The sequence below is a fragment of the Salmo salar genome, chromosome ssa15 (assembly GCF_905237065.1).
Source record: "Salmo salar chromosome ssa15, Ssal_v3.1, whole genome shotgun sequence".
Lineage (NCBI taxonomy): Eukaryota > Metazoa > Chordata > Actinopteri > Salmoniformes > Salmonidae > Salmo > Salmo salar.
In genome coordinates this window covers 51,718,695-51,742,596 of record NC_059456.1, presented here as the reverse complement: position 1 = coordinate 51,742,596, position 23,902 = coordinate 51,718,695, and the positions used below count along the sequence as shown (strand labels likewise).

Below are 23,902 nucleotides of genomic sequence, written 5' to 3'. Positions count from 1 at the left end.
GGGCAGGGCAGGGCAGAGAGAGGTGGGTAGTGGTGGAGAGTGGGGTTGGGTGGCATGGAGCATTGGGTGGATGGATCAGATGGCTGGATGGGGGGGATGGAAAGGCAAGGAAGCAACCTGCTAAGTACTGGATAGATGAATCTACATAGATAGATATACATGCCACTAGATTAACCTAACGAGGCAATGCAGCTGCTCTCTGATTGAGTTCAAATGCCAACAATCAAGCTTGTAAAGAGGATCACTCAACAGTCAAAGGCAAGGACACGTTCATGCATTATAGCCGCCAGCTCTGTGTGTGCGTACAGTGCATTAGGAAAGTATTCAGACCACTTCACATTTTCCACATTTTGTTACGTTACAGCCTTATGCAAAAAAAAAAAAATGTAATCGCTCATTGGTTTCATCAGACCAGAGAATCTTGTTTCTCATGGTCTGAGAGTCTTTAGGTGGCTTTTGGAAAACTCCAAGCAGGCTGTCATGTGCCTTTTACTGAGGAGTGGCTTCCATCTGGCCACTCTACCATAAAGGCCTGGTTGATGGAGTGCTGCAGAGATGGTTGTCCTTCTGGAAGGATCTCCCATCGCCACAGAGGAACTCTGGAACTCTGTCAGAGTGACTATCGGGTTCTTGCTCACCTCCCTGACCAAGGCCCTTCTCCCCCGATTGTTCAGTTTGTCCGGGCAGCCAGCTCTAGGAGGAGTCTTGGTGGTTCCAAACTTCTTCCATTTAAGAATGATGGAGGCCACTGTGTTCTTGACCTTCAATGCTGAAGAAAAAAATGTGTACCCTTCTCCAGATCTGTGCACAATCCTGTCTACGGACAATTCCTTTCACCTCATTGCCTGGTTTTTGCACTGACATGCACTGTCAACTGTGGGACCTTCTATAGACAGCTGTGTGCCTTTCCAAATCATGTCCAATCAATTGAAGTTACCACAGGTGGACTCCCATCAAGTTGTAGAAACATCTCAAGGATGATCAATGGAAACAGGATGCACCTGAGCTCAATTTCGAGTCTCATAGCAAAGGGTCTGAATACTTATGTAAATAAGGTATTTCCTGTTTTTTTATTTGAAGAAAATGTACAACAATTTCAAAAAATCTGTTTTCGCTTTGTCATTATGGGGTATTGTGTGTAAATTGACGAAGATTATTATTTTTTAAATCCATTTTAGAATGAGGCTGTGACGTAACAAAATGTGGAACAAGGGAAGGGGTCTGAACACTTTCCGAATGCATTGTACGTGTGAGTGTGTGGTTTTGTGCATGTAAGTGTGTGTGTTACAGCTCCATAGATACCAGGAATTAGAACAATCAACATTGGTAAATAATGCACTGTACAGGCAGCTTAATCCAGCAGCGGCTGGAATCAAACATTGTATAATGAACAGGACTGTAAAATTCACTTCAGCAGAGTGGATCAAGATCCTAGCCAAATGTTAAGCCTACTAAGCAAAGCCTGTTACATAAAATGGGTTTTATAGTCTTTAAAGCAGCAATGACTTGGAATCGTCTCTAGTTGCTGTCACAACAGAAACAGCAGGTTGCTGCAGCAGATTAGACCACCACACAATTCACTTCACAGAGTCATTTAATAATTGATGGTTTTAAAAATGGCCCCAAAAGAAATGTTGAAAGTTAATTTATCACATTATGTTTTTGTAATATATTCTCAGTCCCCTGGGCTAGAGGAGCCGACTAAAAGTAGGCTACCACTTTGATATTATCAACATTACCGGTTATGCAGTTATCCATGGTAGCACTGTCTGCTACTGTTACGATGTCCATGGGGCAGACAGACCATAGAGTCTGGCACAGATAAGGACAGTACAGTAAAACAGTACAGTATGTGTCTCTTCATCCAGACACATTATATATATTTTGTTAACCTTTATTTAACTGGGCAAGTCAGTTAAGAACAAATTCGTATTTACAGTGACGGCCGAACCCGGCCAAACCTGGACAACGCTGGGCCAAATGTGCGCCGCCCTATGGGACTCCCAATCACGGCCGGATGTGATACAGCCTGGAAATGAGCGAAAGAGAGAGAGAGAGAGCAAGAGAGAGAGAGAGAGCGAGACATGAAAAATAGTGAGTCAGTGTTTACCTCCATGGCGAGCGCGGCGGTCTGCTGGTCGTAGTGGTTGAGGAGATTGGGCATGAAGGTGGAGTTATAGGGCAGCCCCTGACACATGCGCAGGGTGATAGGTTCACAGGTGAACATGCTGTGGCTCCCAGCAGCAGACTCCATGGGGATGGCTTCTACCACCACTGCTGGAGCCATCAGCATGGACACACACAGCACCCAGAGGAGCCTCATGGTCCCCGCAGGCAGGGGCAGGGACAGGGACAGGGGTAAGGAGGGACCTAGGCTGGGCACAGGGACAGGCCGAATGATCACCCTCATTCACAAAGGTTGGCGCAAGAGAGAGAGCTCACGTGTGGTACAGGTAATTGACAGTCAGGGGAGAGACTGGTCCTGGTCTCAGAGAGTGACAGTCTGTGTGCGTGGGTATAATCCAAGATGGACGCCATGGCTGAGGCTGGCTGTTTCCATCTCCCTCTTGAGTCATAGGAGCTCCATCACCTGAGCATGCGTCCTGGCGTTGGGTGTTGGACCACTTCTCACCACGTCGCTGCGTTTATACACAGAATATGAACAATGATTAGGATCAGAGAGTGGATCCCTGCAATAAGTGTAGATGTCAAGGGATCTGGGGGGAGAATAGAGAGGGGAGATAATAAATGTTTACAAAATGTAAACAATTGCAAATCCGACTACAATTAATGATGCATCTTAACACAATATTTTAAGAGGCACATTATGAGAAATGATGCATTCTAATCTTTTCATGGGGATTATAATCTGGTATGTGGGTGGATATTGAATAAGTGAATTAGTGCACCAATTATATTTCTGTAGTAGCTTAACGGCACCATAATAGTAAAGTTATAGCAAATTGCATTATATATTGTCTCTATAAATACGCACACACCCTGTCGCAAGAGAATTAATCCCCAGAACCTATTTTCCACAGCATCCTTCACCACTAACAGATCATGCACTTTCAAATATGACACGTAAAACAACCCGAAACATTTCAAACAATATGTGACATTTCACAATTGAATATACTGGTAGCGGCTTGCACTGTAGGCAAATTACTTTGTGCTTAATAGCATTTACTGGCGTCTTCGGCAGGATTGTCGCGCATTACATGCTTAGAACCATGTTACAAAACTACCGGTAAATAGGCACAACGGTGATGACATGAAACTATAGTAGTATATACATATGTCAAAGACAGCTGGTCACTCCTCCGACAGCGCCTAACGGATAAACACATTTTATCCGACAAATAAACATTTTATGAAGCAGAACAAAAGATGACGGTTGGGCAACTTCATCACAACTGATACTGACCGTACGTAGACTAGTCTACCTAAACTGAATCCCTCCAGGCGTATCCCGATGGTTTAACGTTACTACGATCCAGCCGTGTTGCCAATACGTGTGTCCGCAATTCTGTAACAGAAAATATCCAGGGGAGTGCCAGAAATATATAATCAAATAATACGATTTTACCTTTCTGTCGGGAAGATAATTCACGTGTAGGGGGTCTTCGCCGCTCCTCGAGGCCGTAACAATGAGTGAATAGCCCACTCCTCTCCCGCTCCCTCTCTCCCTCCTGCTCTCTCTCTCCCTCCTCCTCTCCCAGCAGGTTTACAACCGATGCCCTCGAAGAGCGAGAGCGCGCATTACACACAGGCGCGCAGCCAACTGAACTCAAACGCTTACCTTTTCAGTTTTGAAATGACAAAATGATTTGTTTGAATGAGCTTCACACACGTGTGTGCACTGAAGGCCTATATCTACAAGGAATAAAATACAAAATGGAAAGACGTGAGAAAAATGTGGAGAATATGGGCTATGAAGTCATCAAACTCCTTGAATGGCAACATTTGTTGCAAACTAGACAAAATCCGTATCATGTGTGCAACATGCTCTGCGTGATTTGCAACAGTGTGAACGTTGACATTGTATCCATTGAAACCACACGCATGCCGCACCTTGTGTGTGTGGATTGTATTTCGGTGGCAACAGCGCCACCCTTGTGTGTCAAGCGGTGTTTGCGTCGCTCATGTCGTTGCTCTTGACTACGCAAAGCGGCGACGGTGACAGGGTTGGGTGGAGAAGGAGAGGGGGAGGTGCACCCCACAGTACACCCATTACTATGGAAACAGGCAAACTGTACGAACGCTTCAAGAACAAAGTGACACGCACTGGTAATCCTATGGACAAGATATGAATACATAACACTGAGGATTCGTGATTGGGATGAAAGCTATGCTTGCCTCATGCATCAGAGGCCGGAGGAGATTGATGGTAGGACTATTCCACTAGTCTAGTGGACCATCCACATCTGTAATATAGAGATAGCAGAGATAGTAATAGTACAGGTATCTTATGTAGGTTTTATGTGACTGTTCATTGACTGACTAGGACTACTTGGGCTACTCTGATTTAATGAGTGAATAACGCAAAAAAAATACACACGCGATAGCCCTAACCAATGGCGATTCACTTCAATGTATCTACCAAGTGTTAGGTGTAGCCCCTGCCGCAAGAAGGTTTTCTTTTTAAACGTGTTGAATAATATGTTATGAATTTATCCTGTATACTATTTGTCTTTCCTTGTGTGAAGGTTTGAAGATCCTGGTTGACTGATAGTCAACCTAGTACAAGTGAGGTGTAGACGGAAGGATGTGAGGGTTTATAAGGAATTATCTAATCATTAAAATGGAGATATACAAATTGTGTTGAGTGACACCCTAGGGGGTGTCGAAAGGGGGACTCTTAAATTTCCCTGAAATGTCTTATTGGAGTATGTTCACACCCCAAGGGGTGTGAAAAGGGGGATTGTTAGGGTTGAACTGGCTATTTGTTTGCATAACTTATATAATATACCGGGGAAGCTATGCTACAATATTAAGTATATAAACTACGGATAAATCAACTGCTGAAGACAAGAAGAACTACACCCGGCGACAGGAAGTGCGTCACGAGGCTGGGACCAGCCTGCACGCCGACGATAGGAGGAGCAAGTTTAAACCACGCTCCTCCTCCCTCTGACAGGCCAGCATTGAGCGGGAACTATCTCTGTCAGAGTATATAAGAGAGAACAATAGGATGTGTCGCTCTCTTCTCTGTCTGCCCTGCGAGGTGTCACAGAGAGACCGTATACGAATGACATATTTACCATACACGTGTTTGCATTAATTAAAGTACAGCTAAATCAGAAGTTACTATGTGCTGACTATTTTGTTCTGATACCAGAAACGAATTGACGCAACTTTAACACAAGTGATGCAGTCTTCTTCTCCCTCCACACAGATCTGACTTATTGCTGACTTGTAGCAGCTGAAAGATGTCCTTTGCACCGAGGACCTCACTAACCTCTGCCAAGATGCAGACCAAAATGAGTGCCTGGACACCTCTTAACCATCAGCTGTCTAATAACAATGTAAAGGTCACTCTAATCTTTATAATAATCCAGTGTTAATGTAATCTTCTATTTTGATTAAATATCTCTCTTCTTTAGGTGTTTGAAGAGCGAAGAAACCTGCTGGGAAAATGGGTAAGTGGGGCCTCTAAAAAATCGGAAGGTTATAAATTGATAAAATATTAACCATGGAGAATAGGTTCTGACATACAGCAATGCAACCAGACCCACATAAACGATCATTTTACAGCTTTTCAATTCTACTTTATTTACCCCCATCTGAAGAATGTGCTTGTTTGGGGGCGGCAGGTAGCCTAGTGGTTAGAGCGTTGGGCCAGTAACCAAAAGGTTGTTGGATCAAATCCCCAAGCTGACAAGATAAAAATCTGTCATTCTGCACCTGAACAAGGCAGTTAACCCACTTAATGTAAATAAGAATTTGTTCTTAACTGGCTTGCCTAATTCAATTCAAAATACAGTACAGTATACATCACTAAAGATCAACTGATGCCATCCCTGTTAGTTTGACAAGTGGAGCGATGGCCAGAGGAAGGCGGTTCTACAGGACTTTTTCTCGCGGTGTTCAGTGGGCCAGCTGCGTTTCCTCCGTCAGAACCTGACCAAGAGGGTTCCAGAGGAGAACCTAGACTTCACCTCTGTCCTGCCCAGAGTTCTCTCTCTCTATGTCTTCTCTTTCCTCGACCCCAGGAGCCTTTGCAGGTGTGCACAGGTAGGTACAGTAGGGAGGGAGGAGTTTCTGGTCTTGTTCATATATGTAGCAGAAATCAAACAGTAAACAACCTGTGACTGAAGATTGTGTAGCTATTTTATTAAAAAAACAAATTGAGACACTAACTCTCGCTCTCATTCTATAATAATAGGTTCCTAGCTATGTCCACCCAGTCATTTCAGCATCATACATGTGCTATTAGACACCACATTACAACACTTAAATGTATGACATGTTCTGGCCCATTGTAGCGGTACCTGTGTACCTGTGTTGGCAGGTGAGTTGGCACTGGAAGGGTATAGTTGAGTTGGACCAGCAATGGATGCCCAAGTGTCTTAAACTGGGCTGGTGCATCAACTTTGCCCCCACACCGTTTGAACATGGGGTCTGGAAGAGACACTACATAGAGACAGTACTGGAGCTCCACATCGGCAAACCTAAGGTGAGTGACTGGAGGCCTGGACAGTGTATAAAACTACCTGCACGGAACAGACACATTTCTGTGTGTGTTCAGACTCCATCGCAGCAGGAGTTCATTGTCCCTGAGGTGACGTCCATAAACAGTGTGACGTTTGACCAATCAGAGAGCTTCCTCAGAGAGGTGCGATCCGCACGCCCCGTCCAGCGAGAGAGGAGTTGTGGCGGCACCACGAGGGGGTCAGGAGGGTCCCAGCTACCCCCGTGGAGGGGTGCAGACAGACACCCCACTGACACCGTGCGATTCAATTATCTGGAAAATCTGGACCCCATAGAGCACGCCCACCAAGCGTAAGACCACTTCTTCTAGTATGTAGTTAGTGTGTATGTGTATGTGTGTGTGTAGTGAAAAGTACATCAGTCTTGAAATACAAAGCATTTACCAAACCAATGCATTCATTCCCAAATGAAAGCACAATCAATTCTTAATTGCCCCTGAGGCTATAAATAAAGTATAATATTGAATTGAACAATCAGACATCGGTTAAATCAGCCTATGAATTCCCATGTAACTTGACCTGGTCTTCCAGTGGCAATGGTCTGTTTTCCAGAAAAGTGAAGTGCAGAGGGGTCTTCAACACAGACAATGAAAATAAGAAAGAGTTGTCTACAGCCAATTATAAACTGCGCAAGGCAAAGTCATTGGTAAGCACACCTCTCATCAGAATATGACCAGTCTGAAGACCCTATCTTGGATAACAGCCAAGGGAATGCTTAGAATTCCCAGGAGAGACACACACACACCAAGATACATAATGCATATTGAACAGGCTTCACATGGAAATTCATGTAAATGCACTACCCAGGGGACTTTGTGTGTGTGTGTGTGTGTGTGTGTGTGTGTGGAGAGTGAGGACAAAAACGCTGTTGCTGCTTCAGGGGAGGAGAGAGAAAACTGTCATTGAACATTCTAAGTGTTTCCATTTACAGAAATACCAGAGGTTTTATCAGCAGAAATACCGAACTGAAAGATAAAACACACCTAAATATATTGTTAAAGAATATAATAAGAGGACTTTACTTATCGTGTCATCTGGCAATTTAGACACAGATTGGGACAATACGGATAGTATAACATGTAGGCATGCATCAAAATATACATTGTTTGCGTCTGTTCTTCTCCCTCTTAGATGTTCCTGTCCTTGGACCTGACTCCAGGTTCGGGTTCTGGAGCAGGACAGCAGAAGCAGAACCGGTTCCGCCCCCAATGGGCCACACAGAGCCTAGAGTACCCTGTCACCAAGGCAACAGCCAAGAGCCTGTCGCGGTCGAGCCAGTGGAACGCTGGGATACGACCTGGTCCTGTGAGGTCAGCAGTGCCCAGGCTCAGTCAGGAAGGACTGAGGGCATCAATGAGGACAAACAGGAGTACTCCAAGTTAGAAACATCTTTCCTTCCTTCCTCTCTCCCTTCCTTCCTTTTCTTCTTTCCTACTTTCCTTAAATCTGTCCGTCGCAGAGGACACACAGGACCACGCCTAGTAAGACAATAGATTACGAATCCTTTCAAATGTACATTCTTGGTTGAACTATAACAGAATGAGCTCTCCATCATAAAGGAAACTTCTGGAAGTCTCTGTGTCCAAGGATACACATGACATTACATTCTTACTCAGTTAATGCCTTCTTTCATAGCGTGAATGTTCTGTATCATGTATGATGTATAATTGAATTACATGGTTTGGGGTTTCAGCAACACCACTGTTTGGGGGACAACCTTGGAGGATACAAGCTTCCAGTGGTGGATCAGACTGTGGCTCAGTTGGTAGAGCATGGTGTGTGCAACGCCAGGGTTGTGGGTTCGATTCCCACGGGGGGCCAGTACAAAAAAAATGCATGAAATGTATGCATTCACTACTGTAAGTCGCTCTGGATAAGAGCGTCTGCTAAATGACAAAAAAAAAAAAATGTAAATGTATATATCGCCACCCTGTGGAGCACGTTAGTACTGTGGCACAGACAGAATACAGCAGCGATTCTCAGCTGGAGTGCCTGATCAATGTTCCCTCTATTTTTGGGGGGCACTGAGCACTAAGGCTGTACCCATACAGTTTTAGACCATGGGCCAAATAGGTGACTGTAAATTGCCTTGGGTTGTATGATGCAAGAAACCCCTTTACAAAATACAATTAATTATTACCACAGAGAATTAGACAATGTAGGCTACTCCTCTGCCTATTGGCTTACTTGCATATTCAAGCCCGTCTCAAAAATACAACTCTGCCCCTTTAATTAAGACAAGCTTTTTAACTGACTGGCTTTTCAAAGACATGTTGAAATGTAGCCTACACGTTTGTGCTCTTGTAGGAAGCAGTAACGCCCCATTGCTGACCTGTACTTATGTATAACTGGGCTAATAACTCGCTAACTAGCAAAGAATATCAAGAAATGTGCACACGGGCGGCTCAGATCTGAAAAGCACATTCTCTACAACAAAATCAGACTCAATCTTGTAAAATTTGTTTTGTTGCATTGAAAAGGGGCTGATATGTTGATTCGATCACAGAAAAAACGTTGATCTATATATTGCAAACTAATTGGGCGAACTCAGTGAAGTTCAATCTCTTGCATCTCTGTGCGGCATGGCATTTCTGCGCAGCAGTCCTGGAGGAAATGCGCGCCCAGTTTAGAGGGAACATTGATCTTGACTCAAATTTGGATCACGAGAGGTTTGAAATAGGTCGCTGGTGTCTGATTAAATAAAATTGTTATTGTTTTGGGGTGATGAAAAATACTCCAGTCTGCACTTAAACTACTAAACCAGGTAAAGGGTGTAGAAATGTTCATTAGAAAATAAAATGTATTCTCTGAAAACAAGCTCTTCAATTAGTATTTTCAATATAGAGCTATTACCAGTGCGATAGCAGATTTGGTTGATTTTGTGGTCTCAAACCAGTTAGCATAACACGTTCAATCATGGGTAAAATTAGTATTGACAATGGAAAATGTGGGAATGTTGTTCCCATGTCATATACATTGCTACATTTACTATCAATATAGCATTACAAATATTTTTCCACATGGCTTTTTTTTAGTGCTAATATTGGGTTGCGACCGACACAACGGGTACCAATTTGGGTCCGGAGGCAAAACCAGTTGAGAAGCACTGGTATACAATAGAGGAAGAAGGAGAAGTGACAATCAGAAGAGAAGCCGTTCAACCAAACAGTACTGGGAAGATGGATTTACATCAAATCGTGTTGACGTTTACTTCCACCAAGTTGAATTATGACAAGAATACACAATGTATGGACATGACTATATGATTTGATGTTTGGTACGGAAAATGTCAATAAAATATTCATGACAAAGCCAGGTGCAGAAAATGTACCAGTTTAATTTTCAGTTCACACATCCATTCAATATAAAGCAAAAGCCATTTATAAACATTGAACCAACGTTCCAAACCATTAAAAAGTATTGTCAGTTAAAACAAATCCAACTAATATTCAAATATCTCAATATTCAACACAGCTTGCATAAAACACAGAATAATAATAATAGCATGTATTGTGCAGAAGACATTATGTAGTTCAATACTGACAGAAGTTTGACAGAAATCTTTTTTTGGAATTAAACCTTTGAAACATCCTCAGTATATTGATGTATCAATATCATACAGTGTACATTTAGCTTGACATTTCTGACAGTCCATGTACAGTATTCATTCATTGCATATATACATTGCATCCATCACACACAAAAAAGTATGGCTCACACTTGTCACAGTGCATTATGGATCACCAGAAAATATAGAAAATAAACAATTAACATGAATGTTAAAATCCATGGAGGACATTTGACATATTTTTTTTTCTTAAACGTTTGTTAGTAGTATTGTATGTTATCGCGATGAGTAACGTTACAGAGATGCATTGAGTGTAAGGATTTTAATTGAAGCTTGGATGACATACTAAACAGATATTCACTGTGTGGATTTTAAACTCTAATAGCCCTTCGTCTCATTTCACATTAACACTGTAGATCCTAATAATTTACTGTATAATTAAATACATTTAATTCATAATTCTGAGGTTGGTGACCATTGCTGACTTCGTGACAAGAAAAGGCACAAGACAGGCTACTTTAGTCTAGCATAAATGCCCATTAATGGTCGTAGGGTTGTGGGTTCTCTAATAAGGAAAAATATGAACAGGACACATTTGTAAAGGATTGGCCATTGTTTAGTAGCCTGAGTGCCAGTCTGTGCCGTCATGCCAACTCCCTGTCAAGTGACAAATGTTTGGCTTGACAATGACAGCATGCGAGTTGGCAGGAGCACAAACTGATCTGGGACCAGGCTAATTGGTTGCATGCTGCTCTACATGACATAGGCCTATTAGGCTGCGTTAACACAGGCAGACCAATTCTAATCTATTTCCACTAATTGGTCTTTTGACCAATCAGCTCTTTTGCCAATAATTTAGCAAAATATCAGAATTGGGCTGCCTGTGTAAACAGCCATAGTCTAAACGGTGAATCTCTGCATTTCCCGATCATAAAAAATAAAAAAAGGAGCTTCAATTCCACATGCGTCTGGACAGACAGGACCGAGACAGCAGCACAACAAGTTAATGCAGATTTTCTTCAAGTCATTAAATCAATAACAAGCGATTGTCTGACCTTTACCAAACAACCGTTTCTCCAATTCCATAGGACACCACATATTTCCAGAACAAAAGCCACTCACAATCCTGACACTTTGTAGATCGCTTTCCAATATTGTTCTCCTGTTAATAATTAGATTAATATTATTTACCACTGAACCAAGTCAAAAAGATATACACCAGTGTATACATGCTGAATGAGCTTCGAGAAGACTCCTATAATGCCCCTTTGGTCAATGTTCATTAGCATGAAACAATGCTGCACACACAAAACCAGTCTGAAATTGACATATTTAAATCAATCATCAAACCAAGATATGGAGTGTAGATTTAATCTTGGAGTGCCTCCAAACAAAATCCGTGACAAAATATATATATATATATTTTTTTTTTTACATTCGGCTGTAAGTAAGAGTATAGGAGTGAGCGACAAGGCCTTATGCTACAGAATGGTACTGTGTGTGTACTGAAATGATAACTGCTGTGTGTACATTTTTAGGGATTTCTTTTTCACCCTACCAGAAGTGACTGTGTTGAAGTGTGACCGCAGTCCAATTCTCGACCCGTCTCCTCAAAGTGTGCACTCGTTCACACCCCTTCATAGAATGGACAGGTGTGGGAACTCCCTCTAGTCTAGTCAACACTTACACCAAAAGGTGAGGGAACGAGTGTACACTTCAGGTAAGGGAGAGAGAGAATGGGACCACAGTCAGACTGAGGATAAAGGAGAACAACTAGGAGAGAAGGCTCATCAGAATCACCGCTATCCTACTACCAGAGTAGAGATCTCAAAAAGGAATTGTTTTTGCCACTGCATGTCACTTAAAAATAACCGACTTAATTTGTATTGAAAGCTGCTTCTTTGAGCAATGGACTTCTGTTAGATACAAAAACACACCTGATACATGAAAAATAAAGAAAACTAAATTACATACTGTATCCTCATCCTTCTGCCATACAGGCTCAAACATTTGGTTGATTTATTTCTTATGGCACCGTCACTTCCTTGCCAACGAAGCACAACATCTGCCAACAAAAGCACAGCAATGCCCGCCAACTTACCGAGAACACTTTATATGAAAGGCATCATCACTTTCCCCCTCGATGCTTCCCCTCGCTAAATTCCAAACCAGCCTCTAGGCTCTACCCTACAGGCACTCCTGTAGATCTGATAGGTCTGAACAACCTTCCCCTTGCCTTCTGATAAGACTAGGTGGAATTTGCGCCATATTGCTTACACCTATCCAATCATTCCGATCTACAGGGATGTCTAGGGATTGGGTAGCATGGTCTCAGATCAGTTTGTGCCGTCTTGCCAACATTGAACAACCATAGGCATTAGGAAGACAGCGCAAAGTGATCTGGGACCCGGTTCGACATCAATTCGGAATTCAGCTTCTGTTGACAACGAACCACCAATGATGAAGCTCCTTTCATTCACCCGCTCACTCGTAGGAACCAACCGGAGTGCTTGTTTCTTCAAGTGCTGCTTGCCAAGCTCAGGTTGTAAGGCTGAAAGGTATATCCACAATTTGTGCTTCAACAAAATTACAGTATAGCCAATTCATTTTTCAAAGTAAAAGGTACATGTTCTATATATGTTTCAGTAAGTTGGAGGGAATGACTATGTAAATACATAAGTATTAACATCCAGTCTTTTAAATTATGTAAACATATACATCTTTTTTTGAGGTCAGTACATTGATCCTCTTTTGATAGAAATGTTACTGAAGCATCGTTCGGATATTTTTTGGAGTGGACTCGTCATTCAGGTGTTTTGTGGTGAACCTGAAAGAGAAAGCAGACTAATGTGAAGCAGGCCACGCGACTGAAACACCTCGGCATCAGCTGTTTTCAGACTTGTCTATCAAAATATGCCATATTAATTAAGACTTCTAAAAAGACACACAGGAGTCACATGGACTGTTTGCTGTATTGCCGAGAAAATGCTTCTATCCAAAGAGCATCCTCCACACCATTGTCAAAAACTGTAAGTAGCACTCCTACCAAGGCGCCATTTCTAAATCATTTGGAATTCAGAAACTTAGGTAAGGTTGGACATGGCCCGTCTCATCAGAGAAGTACTAAACTGAAGTGAGGATAGAGACTTACTTGAGGGCGTTCAGGAGACCTTCAACGTTATCTGCTGGTTGTTCTTTCAGGACCTTTATGCATCCCTTCATCTGATGGGAAAAAAATATATAATAAATAACATTTACCTTAAAATACATGTTTAAAGCATTCGAAATACACGCAACCACATTTCCCACTGACGCGATTTAGACGAAAGAGCGAAATTACACATGCTAACATTAGAGTAAGATTGGGCCTTCAGGGTATTATAGAATCAGTATATATTAGAGGTGGTGCTGACGTCGATCTTGGAGGACTTGTTGAAGGCTCCGTTGGGATGGACGTGGTCGTACAGGATGATGACTCCAACCATCACTCTCATACAGAACAGCAGCGTGTCCTCACTGTTGAACCTGCTCGTGTAGTCTCTGGAGAGAGAAAGACGTCGACACACACACACTAGTCAATTAAAAAGTACACGATGAACAATGTTTAATAGTGGCAGCGATAAACATACTGTTTTGTTGCACTGGAAATATTTTCCCTGCAATGTCGCTCTGCTAAAATGTCTACACGTCAAGTCAACTCACGGTGTCTCCAGCATGACTTTGCAGACGCTGGCCATGGTGCTGAGAACGTCAGTGGTGTTCTCCAGGGGTAATGTCTTATTCTGGGGCGGGGGGAATAGAACAAGGTTACCATTATCAACATAACACCAACTTGCCTCAAAATCAGACTGAACAGTGCTGCTATCAAATTAAACACAAATCTGACCATCAAATCGTATCGCAGAGCAGCTAACAGAGAGGAAAAGGACTAGTCTCGCACCTCGGTTACGAAGTTTGTCGTAGCTGTGCTTAAGGTCTTCAGCATGGGCGTCGCCTCGGCGTAGAACAGTGACATTCTGTTGGCCATCTCATTGTTGACCTCGCTCTCGATATCCAACTAGAGACAAGACAGGCGTAAAACAGACAGGCGTAAAACAGACAGGCGTAAAACAGACAGGCGTAAAACAGACAGGCGTAAAACAGACAGGCGTAAAACAGACAGGCTCAACGTCTGATCCATCTTTAGCTCCAAGGCAGACGAGACTGGATGTCAACGACAATGGAGTTCAGACTGCGAACCAGGCCAAATAAAACAAAAAAAACAGATGTCTATTTTAGATCCAATGTGACAGAATAGCTCATGACTAGGGACGCAAAATTCTGGTAACTTCCCCAAAATTGCCAAGTTTTTCAGAAATCCCGGTTGCAGGATTGGGAAAGTTACAGGATTTTTGCAACCCTAGAAATGACAGTGCTTTCTCTGACTCACATTCATGTTGTTTATCCTATTTCGACTGATTGTCCTCCTGTAATAACTGAAGTCATTCTGAATGGCAGGAATTCGCATCTGAAAGACAAAGGACAATCATTCAAGCACCAACAGACAATGTAGGAACTCTTTACCGGAGGGAATAAAACAGGTGCAAAACACTGCACTTTTACAGAAATGATATGTGTGTGTTTAATTCAAAAAGTGTGGTTTGACGACGTAGTGTTCCAACAGCAGTCACATCAGTCCGACCTTGAGTTCATCGAAGCGCAGGGTGAAGTGGAGGATCTCAGCGAACTGTTTGGCCAGAGCCTGCTCCTTCTCCAGGTGCTGGGTTGGGGTGTAGGGGGGACACGTCAGGGACTCCAGCAGGCTCTGGAGAGCCTTCTCTACAGGAGCAGAAACACGCGGATGTTACGTTACAAACATGAGGGAGGTTTTAAAAACAGACCAGGCTCTCCAGCAGGCTACACATGGCCCCCTCTACACATACCAGGAGAAGGAAAGAGGCTAGGTTATCAAAAATACTTTAGGTCTCAAATGTGAAAAAGACTACACTTAAAGACAGAATTCATCAAAGTTCAGGAGCGTAAGTATTTTATCTCCCGCTTTGGGTTGATGTGCCAACGTGTAGTTTATAAGTGTATCATGTTTTGCGGAATTACTGTTTTACCTCAATTAGCCATGAAATCCCTAGGTTGAAAGCAACTGTTTTTCGAGAAGCTGTGCTGCGCCATTGACTAAAATGTTTCCCCGCATGGGCCAGCCCCCTAGAAATTCAAGTTTAACCAATGAGCTTCAGCCCCTCGCCATATGAGTGACAGCTAGCAAGAGGCACATCATGGAGCCAGAGAGAGAGCAACGACGTGGTGCACTTATCTGCACTTGCGTGACGCAGTACGCCATTTTCAGGGGGGGAACCACTTTCAGAACTACTTGGCTAAAAAGGATACAAAAGTACCAGAGAATCCCCTTTAAGATAACAGTACAGCACCGTCACCAAATTGGATTGATTGGCTTTTGATAGTAATTCTAAAATGTCACCCCCCTCTGCGCTTCTTCGTGGCGGGATTGAATGTTGCACTGACCTAGTCTCAGGGAGAAGCCGTAGAACTTTTTGAGCCGTATGACTAAGGGGCAGACTGAGTTCCAGGCTCTCTCCTGTAGGAGCATGTCATTGGGGTTCTGAATGGCCTGGGGACACACATACAGACAAATGGTTAAATATACATCTATATGGAATATATATATAAAAAAATATTTAAAAAATAAAAATAAAACACAGGTCAGAGAATTGGAAGTCATTGAGATCATTAACAGAACGATAAATGTATAGGTTTGTTTCAGTTTGTGTGTGTGCTGAATATGAATAGCCTATGTCTACGACGGTGTGCGTGTCAGCATTATCCAGTAGATATACATACATCTCGTATCTCCTGTCCTGCTCCCTTGTAGGCCTGTAGGCCAGACAGAATGCTCTCCGAGTCCTGGAGCACCGTGTTCACCTGGTTCCATACCTCCCTCTCACAGTCTGTAGGCTGCGCATCTGCCACACAACAACAGTTAGCCTGGCTAGCTAACAGGCAGCACATAGACAAAACACTGTACATGAAACTCATACACATTCTGACACTTTGGTTTTTAATGATTATGTGATGAGGCAAACTGAACGTTTACAGGAATAGGGAAGTTCCAATGATTTTATCGGTTTGTCGAAAACAAATCACGTACGTATAGGCCCTTTTCTCGCACCTAAGCAATTCATATAATTAAATCAATTTACTTTAGTCAGGGAATTCTAAAAAAACATTCAGTAAACCCGACAGATATGAATCTCTGGAATCAAAGCTAGACTAAATCTAAACTTAAAGCACGACGAGACAAAGGCAAGGCTACTCTGTGGTAAACCAGCTAAAACAGTCAGTAGCCGACAATATTTTCAGACAAAGGCTAAATATAGAACATTAGTTACAATACTGACTGTGGGGAGAATTTGCGTTGTAAAACATTCCCCTCCTTCCCTTCCTCTATGGTAGATAAAGAGTGATGTTGACGCTATGACAACAAGGGATGAATGAGGTTACCACTAAGGAATATGCTTGGTGTGAGTACATCCCCCATTTGTGTGACTTTAAGCTAAAAACAGGATATTTGTTGTGTCTAACCTATATTATGTGTAGGAAGAGGGCAAGGCAATGAAGCAATGGAGATGCATGGACGCTATTGGTTAACGACCACTACGCTAGTTCCAGCTGCATCTGGGCCTAGTCTAAAGAGCTCTACTAGCAGGACAAGCAAAGACCAATAGGAGGTCAGGACGTATCAAACATCCAATACGAGAATATATTTTTCTAATGAGTCATTCACTGGCATGAGGAAGATGACATGGTGCGTACAAAAACAAAAACGCCGGCTTTTAAATAGATATCACTTGGTTAGATGATAGACAGGCAAGCAATGGGGTGTTCTAGGAGCAGAGGGACTATGAAACATGCAGGTAGGTTAGTAAAAAAAAAAAAAGGGACAGAGACAATTCCATTTCATTTCAGCCAATGGAGAAAAAAATATATAAAAAAATCCTAATTGGAAACGAATTGAAATTGTCCCAAAACCCTGCTTAGTAAAGTACTGTAGTTCTACAGAAGTGAAGCTGTAGAGAAGGAAGAAGAACCCAGGCCAGGCGAAAGCTGTGCTCACTTTCAAAGTCAAGGAAAAAGTTTGGCCCCTGCTCGAGCTCAGTGCAAGTGAGCACTTTTAACAGATTCCCCATTTGGTTTCTGAAAGAGAGGAAAGCGAGAGAAGAAAAGGGAGGTGTGTGCCGTGTTAGAGAGATCGAGACAAGTACAGAGACGTCGCCACAACTTTAGGTCCAGGAGTGACCCATAGATACAAACCACCTGCTTACTGACGGACTACGGGAAGAGTTTCATGGTTACAACCTCCTGCACACTCCTTCAGACTTACTTTCAAAGTCCAGGAAAAAATGTGGATAGTTCTCTATTTCCCTTGTTAGGACTTTTAGAAGATTACCCATTCCAGCAAACCTGATCAAAAATGAAAAGAATGATAAAACAAAAAAAGGTAAAAATCCTTTTAGATGCAGTTGAATATATTTACAATTCAATGTGTCAAATTATTCAAGAGAACATTCCCTGTGGTAAAAACATTCAGTGATTATAAAGAGAGAACGCATTTAACACATTTCACAGTACTATATAGTACAGAGGTTGTTTCAACTCGTTTCTGTCCTTTATAGACTTTGATAACCACAGCGACAACATTGTGTAAAGTGAAAGTCACTAAATCGCAGAGGCCTGACTGGTAAGTGGTTCTCTCACACAGACACTCAAGAGTGAAAACAATATTTTAGAGGCCGCTGTCAAACATTCCAGTCCATTAGCATTCTCTCACCAGTGTGTGTGTGTGTGTGTTACAGTTATAATATGGGGTGTCTTCAGCGATTCAGAACTGGTGGGTCGCAACACACATTTTTTGAATGGGTCGTGAGTGTGAGCCATTTTTTATTTTTAAATATAGACTCCAGTCTGAACTTAAACAACTTAAACCAGGTAGAAAGTGTGTAGAAACGATATTGAACTAACATTTTGGAATCATTTAATCTCTTAAATGTTTTTCTTCAATCACAGTATTTTCAATATAGGAGCTATTATTAGCAGTGCCATTTTGGTGTTTGAAGTCTCAAAACGAGAGTTCATGAACATTCAAGAATATGGGCAAAATGTTATTGACAATGACAATTTTTTTGTGCTATATTGATAAATGTAGCAATTTATATGACAAGGGATTGTCATATAAATTGCTACATTTATCAATATAGCACAAAAAAAAATGTTTTCCAGATTGTACTTTGCCAATTATTTTTCGCAACGCGAATATTGGGTCTCGACTGAGACAACCTGGTTCAACCAGAGGCAAAACCAGTCGAGAACCACTGCTCTACATCAAAATATAGTGGTGTGATTTAGTTGTGGGTTAGGCGTTTATGGACTCCATGTACTAGGCCTGTGTAATGGAATAACACAGTGGCTCCTCTATGTCTCACAGTGTGTGTGTATTTAGGAGGCCTGACACAATTAAAAACAGAGGATCTTAAGGTCCAGCCTTTAGAAGATGAAGTCCTCTCTCTTCTTCAGGATTGGTGGGTCCCCCGAGGGACGGCTGAGCTAACGTAGGCTAATGTGATTAGCATGAGGTTGTAAGTAACAATAACATTTCCCAGGACATAGACATATCTGATTTTAGCACAAAGCTTAAACTCTTCTTAATCTAACTGCACTGTCCAATTTACAGTAGATATTATTGTGAAAGAATACCATGCTATTGTTTGAGGAGAGTGCAGAGTTATGAACTTAAATGTATTAATAAACCAATTAGGCACATTTGGGCAGTCTTGATACAACATTTTGAACAGAAATACAATGGTTCATTGGATCAGTCTAAAACTTTGCACATAAACTGCTGCCGTCTAGTGGCCAAAATCTAAATTGCGCCTGGGCTGGAATAATACATTATGGCCTCGCTCTTGCAATTCAAAAATTGTACAAAATGTTATTTTTTTTTGTGTATCATCTTTTACCAGATGTAATGTGTTATATTCTCCTACATTAATTTAACATTTCTACAAACTTCAAAGTGTTTCCTTTCAAATGGTATCAAGAAGATCCTTGCTTCAGGTCCTGAGCTACAGACAGTTAGATATGTAATTTAAGGTGAAAATTGAAAAAAAAAAAAAAGGGCAGATCCTTTGAAGAGCACAGTCTTGTTAAATCAATAGGAAAGGGGTATGTCTTGACACTCTTTAAACCATTTCATTGGAGGCAACAGGTGGTAATCATTTCCAGAGGATAGGCGACTTTAAGCACTGCTTTCCGGGTGGTCACTATAACATAATTACACACCAGGCTAGGTACATCAGAGGCTAGTGAACATGATTACCATTGAGGGTGATCTAAAGCAGTGGTTCCCAACAAGGGGTAATGCAGTCACAGCTGGACCAAACAGAAGGGGGAGGGAGTGAATGGTCAGCCCTATTGGCTGTTTGGGTCTACTTACGCAGGTGCTTTGTGGTTCGATTGGTCCATTAGCTAAGGGTGTTAGTAAAGCTGATAGGAATGTCTACGTACTATTTAGTAGGCTATATCCAGGTGTTCAGTTGTAGAGAATTCACACACAGTACAGTGATATATTAATGCTGCTTTTTCCAGATACCAGACAGTAACTATTAGGTTGGTGATACAAAGACCCACTGTTACAGTGTGCTTTGCACATGATCATCACGCTGTATGTCTCCCACATTGCATCTCTCTTAACGGAAAGCTCTTCAAAGTGATAGGCTAACAGTTAACAAGAATGCATACGTAAGTCGACAAGTCAATCAATCCCTTTTGGAATCTTCAGCCACTCGCATACTCCTGAGAATGTTATCCAGTTTATTCCATTTGAGGGGTGCATCACCTTTGCATCACTTTTGCCCACTAGGGGCTGCTGTTGGCTCATGTAGCTTATTCCCAGTACAGTGCTTCATTGAATGTACTAGATGAGTCGACTACTGGGTTTGTTTCTCTCCTTTCATAACTTCTGCATACAGCAGTTCTAGATAGAGCTGTATGGTATACAGGCTTTTGCTCCAGCACTAACCACCAATTCAGCTAACCGTGGCCTCTAGAATAGAGACCACCAATTCAGTTGAATCAGGGTGTTAGTATAAAAGCCTCGAGTGGGAGACCAACTGCAGTTGTCAAAGTTCCAGTCCGTGTCCCAAATGGCACTGTATTCCCCACACTTTGCGGCACTATTTTTGACCAGAGCCTCAAGGTCCCTGTCAAAAGTAGTGCACTACATAGGACATTGGGTGCCATTTGGGAAGAGGCCCAGTGTAGCTGTGTGGAGAAGAGAGGAGAATGTGCAACACAATACTGTTTCTTTTTGCCTTGGCCAGGCTGGATGATTCTGTTTATCAGGCTCAAATGGACTCTGTAGATTCACTAACGTTTCTCGTCTCAGTCTCATGCGTCACACAGAAACGGGAAGAAGAAAACCAAAATCAACAAGGCCAGGCCCAGGGCCAGTCTAAACAAGCACAAGCTAATATTCAGAGAGGGAGATAGTTAGGCTGGGCATCACCATAGTAACAACATTGTGCTGACTGGCTGCATTAGTCACCTTACTGTGCCCTGGAACTTACCGGATAGTAGGCCTAAGTTCAGCTAAATCTCAGGAACACTGACTACAAACATGTTCCCATTCAAAGAAATCCTAGGATAAGAGACCTTAGCGGTGTGAGATAGCAGGAAGCCTAGTGAGGAAGCCTGTTAGACAAGGCCTTTCCAGCGTAACCCTCCGATGCCTCTCACTGACAGAACGGTAAATATGGAGGGGAATTCAAACATGCTCGGTTCCACTGTCAACTATTTAGCTGCATGTTTTAACCTGAAAACCAATGATCGAGTGATTTAAAATCTTCCCCTCTTTCTGGTCTTGGATTGGCTCAACCTGGAAACACAATACCTCACTAAAGAAGTCTTAAGACACATTTTCTGCCAGCCATTAAAAAAAATTAAAAAAAATCCCCTTTAAGAAAAGGGCCTTGTGTATCATTATAACCCATATTTTAAAGGGAAGTCTTTTAGGAGGTCAGAAAGCAATACTGCTTTAACAGCCTGTCTAAATGTCAAGTCTAAAATGGTTGTTTTTCTAATTTTCTCTGCTGTGTGAGTTGCCCTCAGTAGGGCTGGTTTAATATGCTCCATAACACTGTCCTGATTTCACTTTGACAAATAGAACAGTGAACGTTATTGCCGCTGGTTGTCACGCTTTGTGCTTCATAATTAAAACTCAGTGCAATTAAAGTCGAAATGAGTGGAATGCTAAACGGCTTTCCTCGCTGCGTTTATATTGAAACAACCTCTGTTGATGAAAATAGAGTGCCGAGAGAAAAAAAAAAACCAAACCACAACTTCTGCTCTGGGTTGAAGCCAGGATATCACTTTGGTGCACATATTTCAGAACTGCAGTAAATTTATAACTAAACCCTCAAGGGTGGTTGCCCAGACCACGATTTAGTCCTACTCCTGGGTTGTGTTCAGTACAGAATGGGAGAAAACTATGAAACTGTGCAACAGGAACTTGTCCAATAAGAACATACATTTTAGTTTAGTTTTCCTGATGAAAAAACATTTGGCAACATTGTGCTCTGCTGAACACGACCCAGGTCTTAAAACATTCCACTTCAAGTGGGTTTTCATGCAGGAGTACACTATCTGGGTCTGTGCAACCAATAGACAAACATCATTGGCCCAACCCCCTCAAACATGTTTCAGTGTGTACATTACCAAATAGCTGTGAGGACATGGCCGCAGATTCAAAGAGAAAGTCGTGTATATTACATAACAAAGAAGCTAATCTTAGACGAAGTACCATGTAATCATGAAAACCACAGGAACATTGTTACAGGGTCGTATTGCGTCACTGAATGAGTCTAGTGTGGCGGTGAGGTCAGGGCCTGTGTATTGCGTTTCAGTGTAGGAGTGCTGATCCAGGATCAGTTCTGCCTTTTAGATCAGAATTAATAAGATAATAAGGAAAAGGGGGGAGGCATGATCCTAGATCAGCAATCCTACTCTGACACTCCTTATGAACACAGGCCCAGGGATCAGGCGTAGCTAAACTGTGATAGAGATCGGTTACCTGTACCTTATCTGGCGGAGGACTTGGCTTCCCTTCTAGAGCATCCACTTATTCTTGGTTTCTGAAAAACAAAGACAGCTTCTGTCAATATCTCATTGTCGTGCATAATATAGTGCATTGAACATCTAAAAGCAAGCACTGTCAACGAGTGTCAGATCAACAGCGAAGTGTAGACATCTTGTTAGGCATCTTTGACTAGGTGTGTGCGTGTACGCTCAAACAAACAATATTAGGTTTCCTAATAGACACAATGATTAAAAGGCATCTCTCAGCTGTCCCAGGTTAACATCCTCCGAGCCCACTGAAGACCCAGACCTAGTCTGCAGGGAAGGCGCACGCACCAACTACAGTTACTGCCACAGAGCACATGCGAGACGCCACAGCCTGGCCCCGTTGTAATGAGTCAAGATACGTATGTCACGTTCTGTATTTGTCCCACATACTGTATGGCTTACTGGGCCGTCAGAATTCCATCACTGTCAGTTCACCATCAGATCCCCCACATCTAATACTGAGGTATTGGAATGGAAATTAGGCTGCAGGGCAGTGCAGATGCAAACTTTGTTAACAGAATGGCAGCAAAAACAGTCCAAACTTTGCATCTGCCCTTTTCAAGTAGATGTGGTTTTGTAAAATGTTCTGTAGAACTTGTTAAAAGTAGTCCTTGTATGGTTTAACTTTGCAATCATTAGTTTGTTTGGCATACTTTTAAAGTGAAAATAAAAAGAGTCTCAGCATCATTCGGTTACCGTGTAATGGCCCTATATTAAAATACAAATGTGCAAGACTAGGTAAATGTAAAAAGTACAACAAATCACCCATATAGGCCAACCTAAGTATGTCAGAAATCCTGAAAAGAAGCAAAACACAAGCACCCATTTTCTCCCACCACTGTGTGCCAACATGTAGGCAGGGAAAGGAAAACCAACAGGGCAACCCTGAATACATTACACAACCCAGCCAAGGTGTAGAGAGCGAAAGAGAAAGAGCTAGGTAACACGTGCTGAGCTGGTTTCACAGAGACGAGAGAAAACACCAATCCCCGTTTCTTGATTTGTCACACAAACATAGATGACAAAAGTGTGTGTTAGCAGCAGTCGCACAAACAGGATTAAAGTACACTCACACATTTCAAATTTGATTTGTCACATGCGCCAAAAAATAAAAACAGGTTTACCGTGAAACGCTTACTTACAAGCACTTAACCAACAGTGCAGTTCATGGAAAAGTTGTGAAAATATTGACTAAATAACAATACGAGGCTATATACAGGGGGTACTGGTACCGAGTCAATGTGCGGGGGTACAGGTTAATGTAAATGGGGGGGCGGGGGCGCGTCAATGTAAATAGTCCGAGTGCCCATTTCATTAAATTGTTCAGCAGTCTTATGGCTTGAGGGTAGAAGCTGTTTAGAAGCCTCTTGGACCTAGACTTGGTGCTCCCGTGCCGCTTGCCGTGCAGTTGCAGAGAGAACAGTCTATGACT

General features: G+C 42.3%; 3 protein-coding genes and 1 long non-coding RNA gene across 15 annotated transcripts in view; 2 read left to right on the top strand and 2 right to left on the bottom strand.

The window, feature by feature from the left end:
• Positions 1-3,731, bottom strand: part of fzd3a (frizzled class receptor 3a) — a 30,024-nt gene extending 26,293 nt beyond the window's left edge. Inside the window, exons 1-2 of one of the 3 annotated variants that reach the window (XM_014144833.2) lie at positions 3,590-3,731; positions 2,111-2,717 (exon numbers count right to left, since the gene is read on the bottom strand). In XM_014144833.2, coding sequence (XP_014000308.2) covers positions 2,111-2,410 — 300 coding nt within the window. In that variant the 5' untranslated portion in view covers positions 2,411-2,717; positions 3,590-3,731. Of the gene's footprint in view, positions 1-2,110; positions 2,718-3,427; positions 3,551-3,589 lie in introns of those variants that run through there. The other 2 variants (XM_014144835.2, XM_014144834.2) reach the window with 2 other exon arrangements.
• A 147-nt stretch (positions 3,732-3,878) lies between these two features.
• Positions 3,879-8,497, top strand: fbxo16 (F-box protein 16). Of its 2 annotated transcripts, XM_014144841.2 has the most exons (8): positions 3,879-4,390; positions 5,399-5,528; positions 5,607-5,642; positions 6,031-6,237; positions 6,515-7,005; positions 7,245-7,359; positions 7,845-8,023; positions 8,407-8,497. In XM_014144841.2, exons 2-8 carry the CDS (start codon positions 5,433-5,435, stop codon positions 8,480-8,482), a joined length of 1,200 nt encoding a protein of 399 aa, XP_014000316.2. In that variant the 5' UTR covers positions 3,879-4,390; positions 5,399-5,432; the 3' UTR covers positions 8,483-8,497. The 2 variants fall into 2 exon arrangements, with proteins under 2 accessions (XP_014000316.2, XP_045551815.1); XM_045695859.1 differs by having other exon boundaries at positions 7,845-8,484.
• Positions 8,498-8,563: 66 nt separating this feature from the next.
• Positions 8,564-10,024, top strand: LOC123727284 (uncharacterized). The gene is made up of 2 exons (XR_006759202.1): positions 8,564-8,654; positions 9,749-10,024. It is a non-coding gene; the product is annotated as an uncharacterized lncRNA (long non-coding RNA).
• Positions 10,025-10,030: 6 nt separating this feature from the next.
• Positions 10,031-23,902, bottom strand: part of LOC106571599 (CYFIP-related Rac1 interactor A) — a 28,899-nt gene continuing 15,027 nt past the window's right edge. For 3 of the 9 annotated variants that reach the window (XM_014144855.2, XM_014144857.2, XM_045695856.1), the window contains 11 exons: positions 22,424-22,478; positions 17,675-17,754; positions 16,135-16,256; positions 15,799-15,904; positions 14,963-15,099; positions 14,711-14,788; positions 14,222-14,338; positions 13,984-14,063; positions 13,695-13,821; positions 13,433-13,503; positions 10,031-13,108 (listed from right to left, as the gene is read on the bottom strand). In XM_014144855.2, coding sequence (XP_014000330.1) covers positions 13,045-13,108; positions 13,433-13,503; positions 13,695-13,821; positions 13,984-14,063; positions 14,222-14,338; positions 14,711-14,788; positions 14,963-15,099; positions 15,799-15,904; positions 16,135-16,256; positions 17,675-17,744 — 972 coding nt within the window. In that variant the 5' untranslated portion in view covers positions 17,745-17,754; positions 22,424-22,478 and the 3' untranslated portion in view covers positions 10,031-13,044. Of the gene's footprint in view, positions 13,109-13,432; positions 13,504-13,694; positions 13,822-13,983; positions 14,064-14,221; positions 14,339-14,710; positions 14,789-14,962; positions 15,100-15,798; positions 15,905-16,134; positions 16,257-17,407; positions 17,488-17,674; positions 17,755-22,417; positions 22,479-23,902 lie in introns of all 9 variants that reach the window. The other 6 variants (XM_014144850.2, XM_014144852.2, XM_014144856.2 and 3 more) reach the window with 3 other exon arrangements.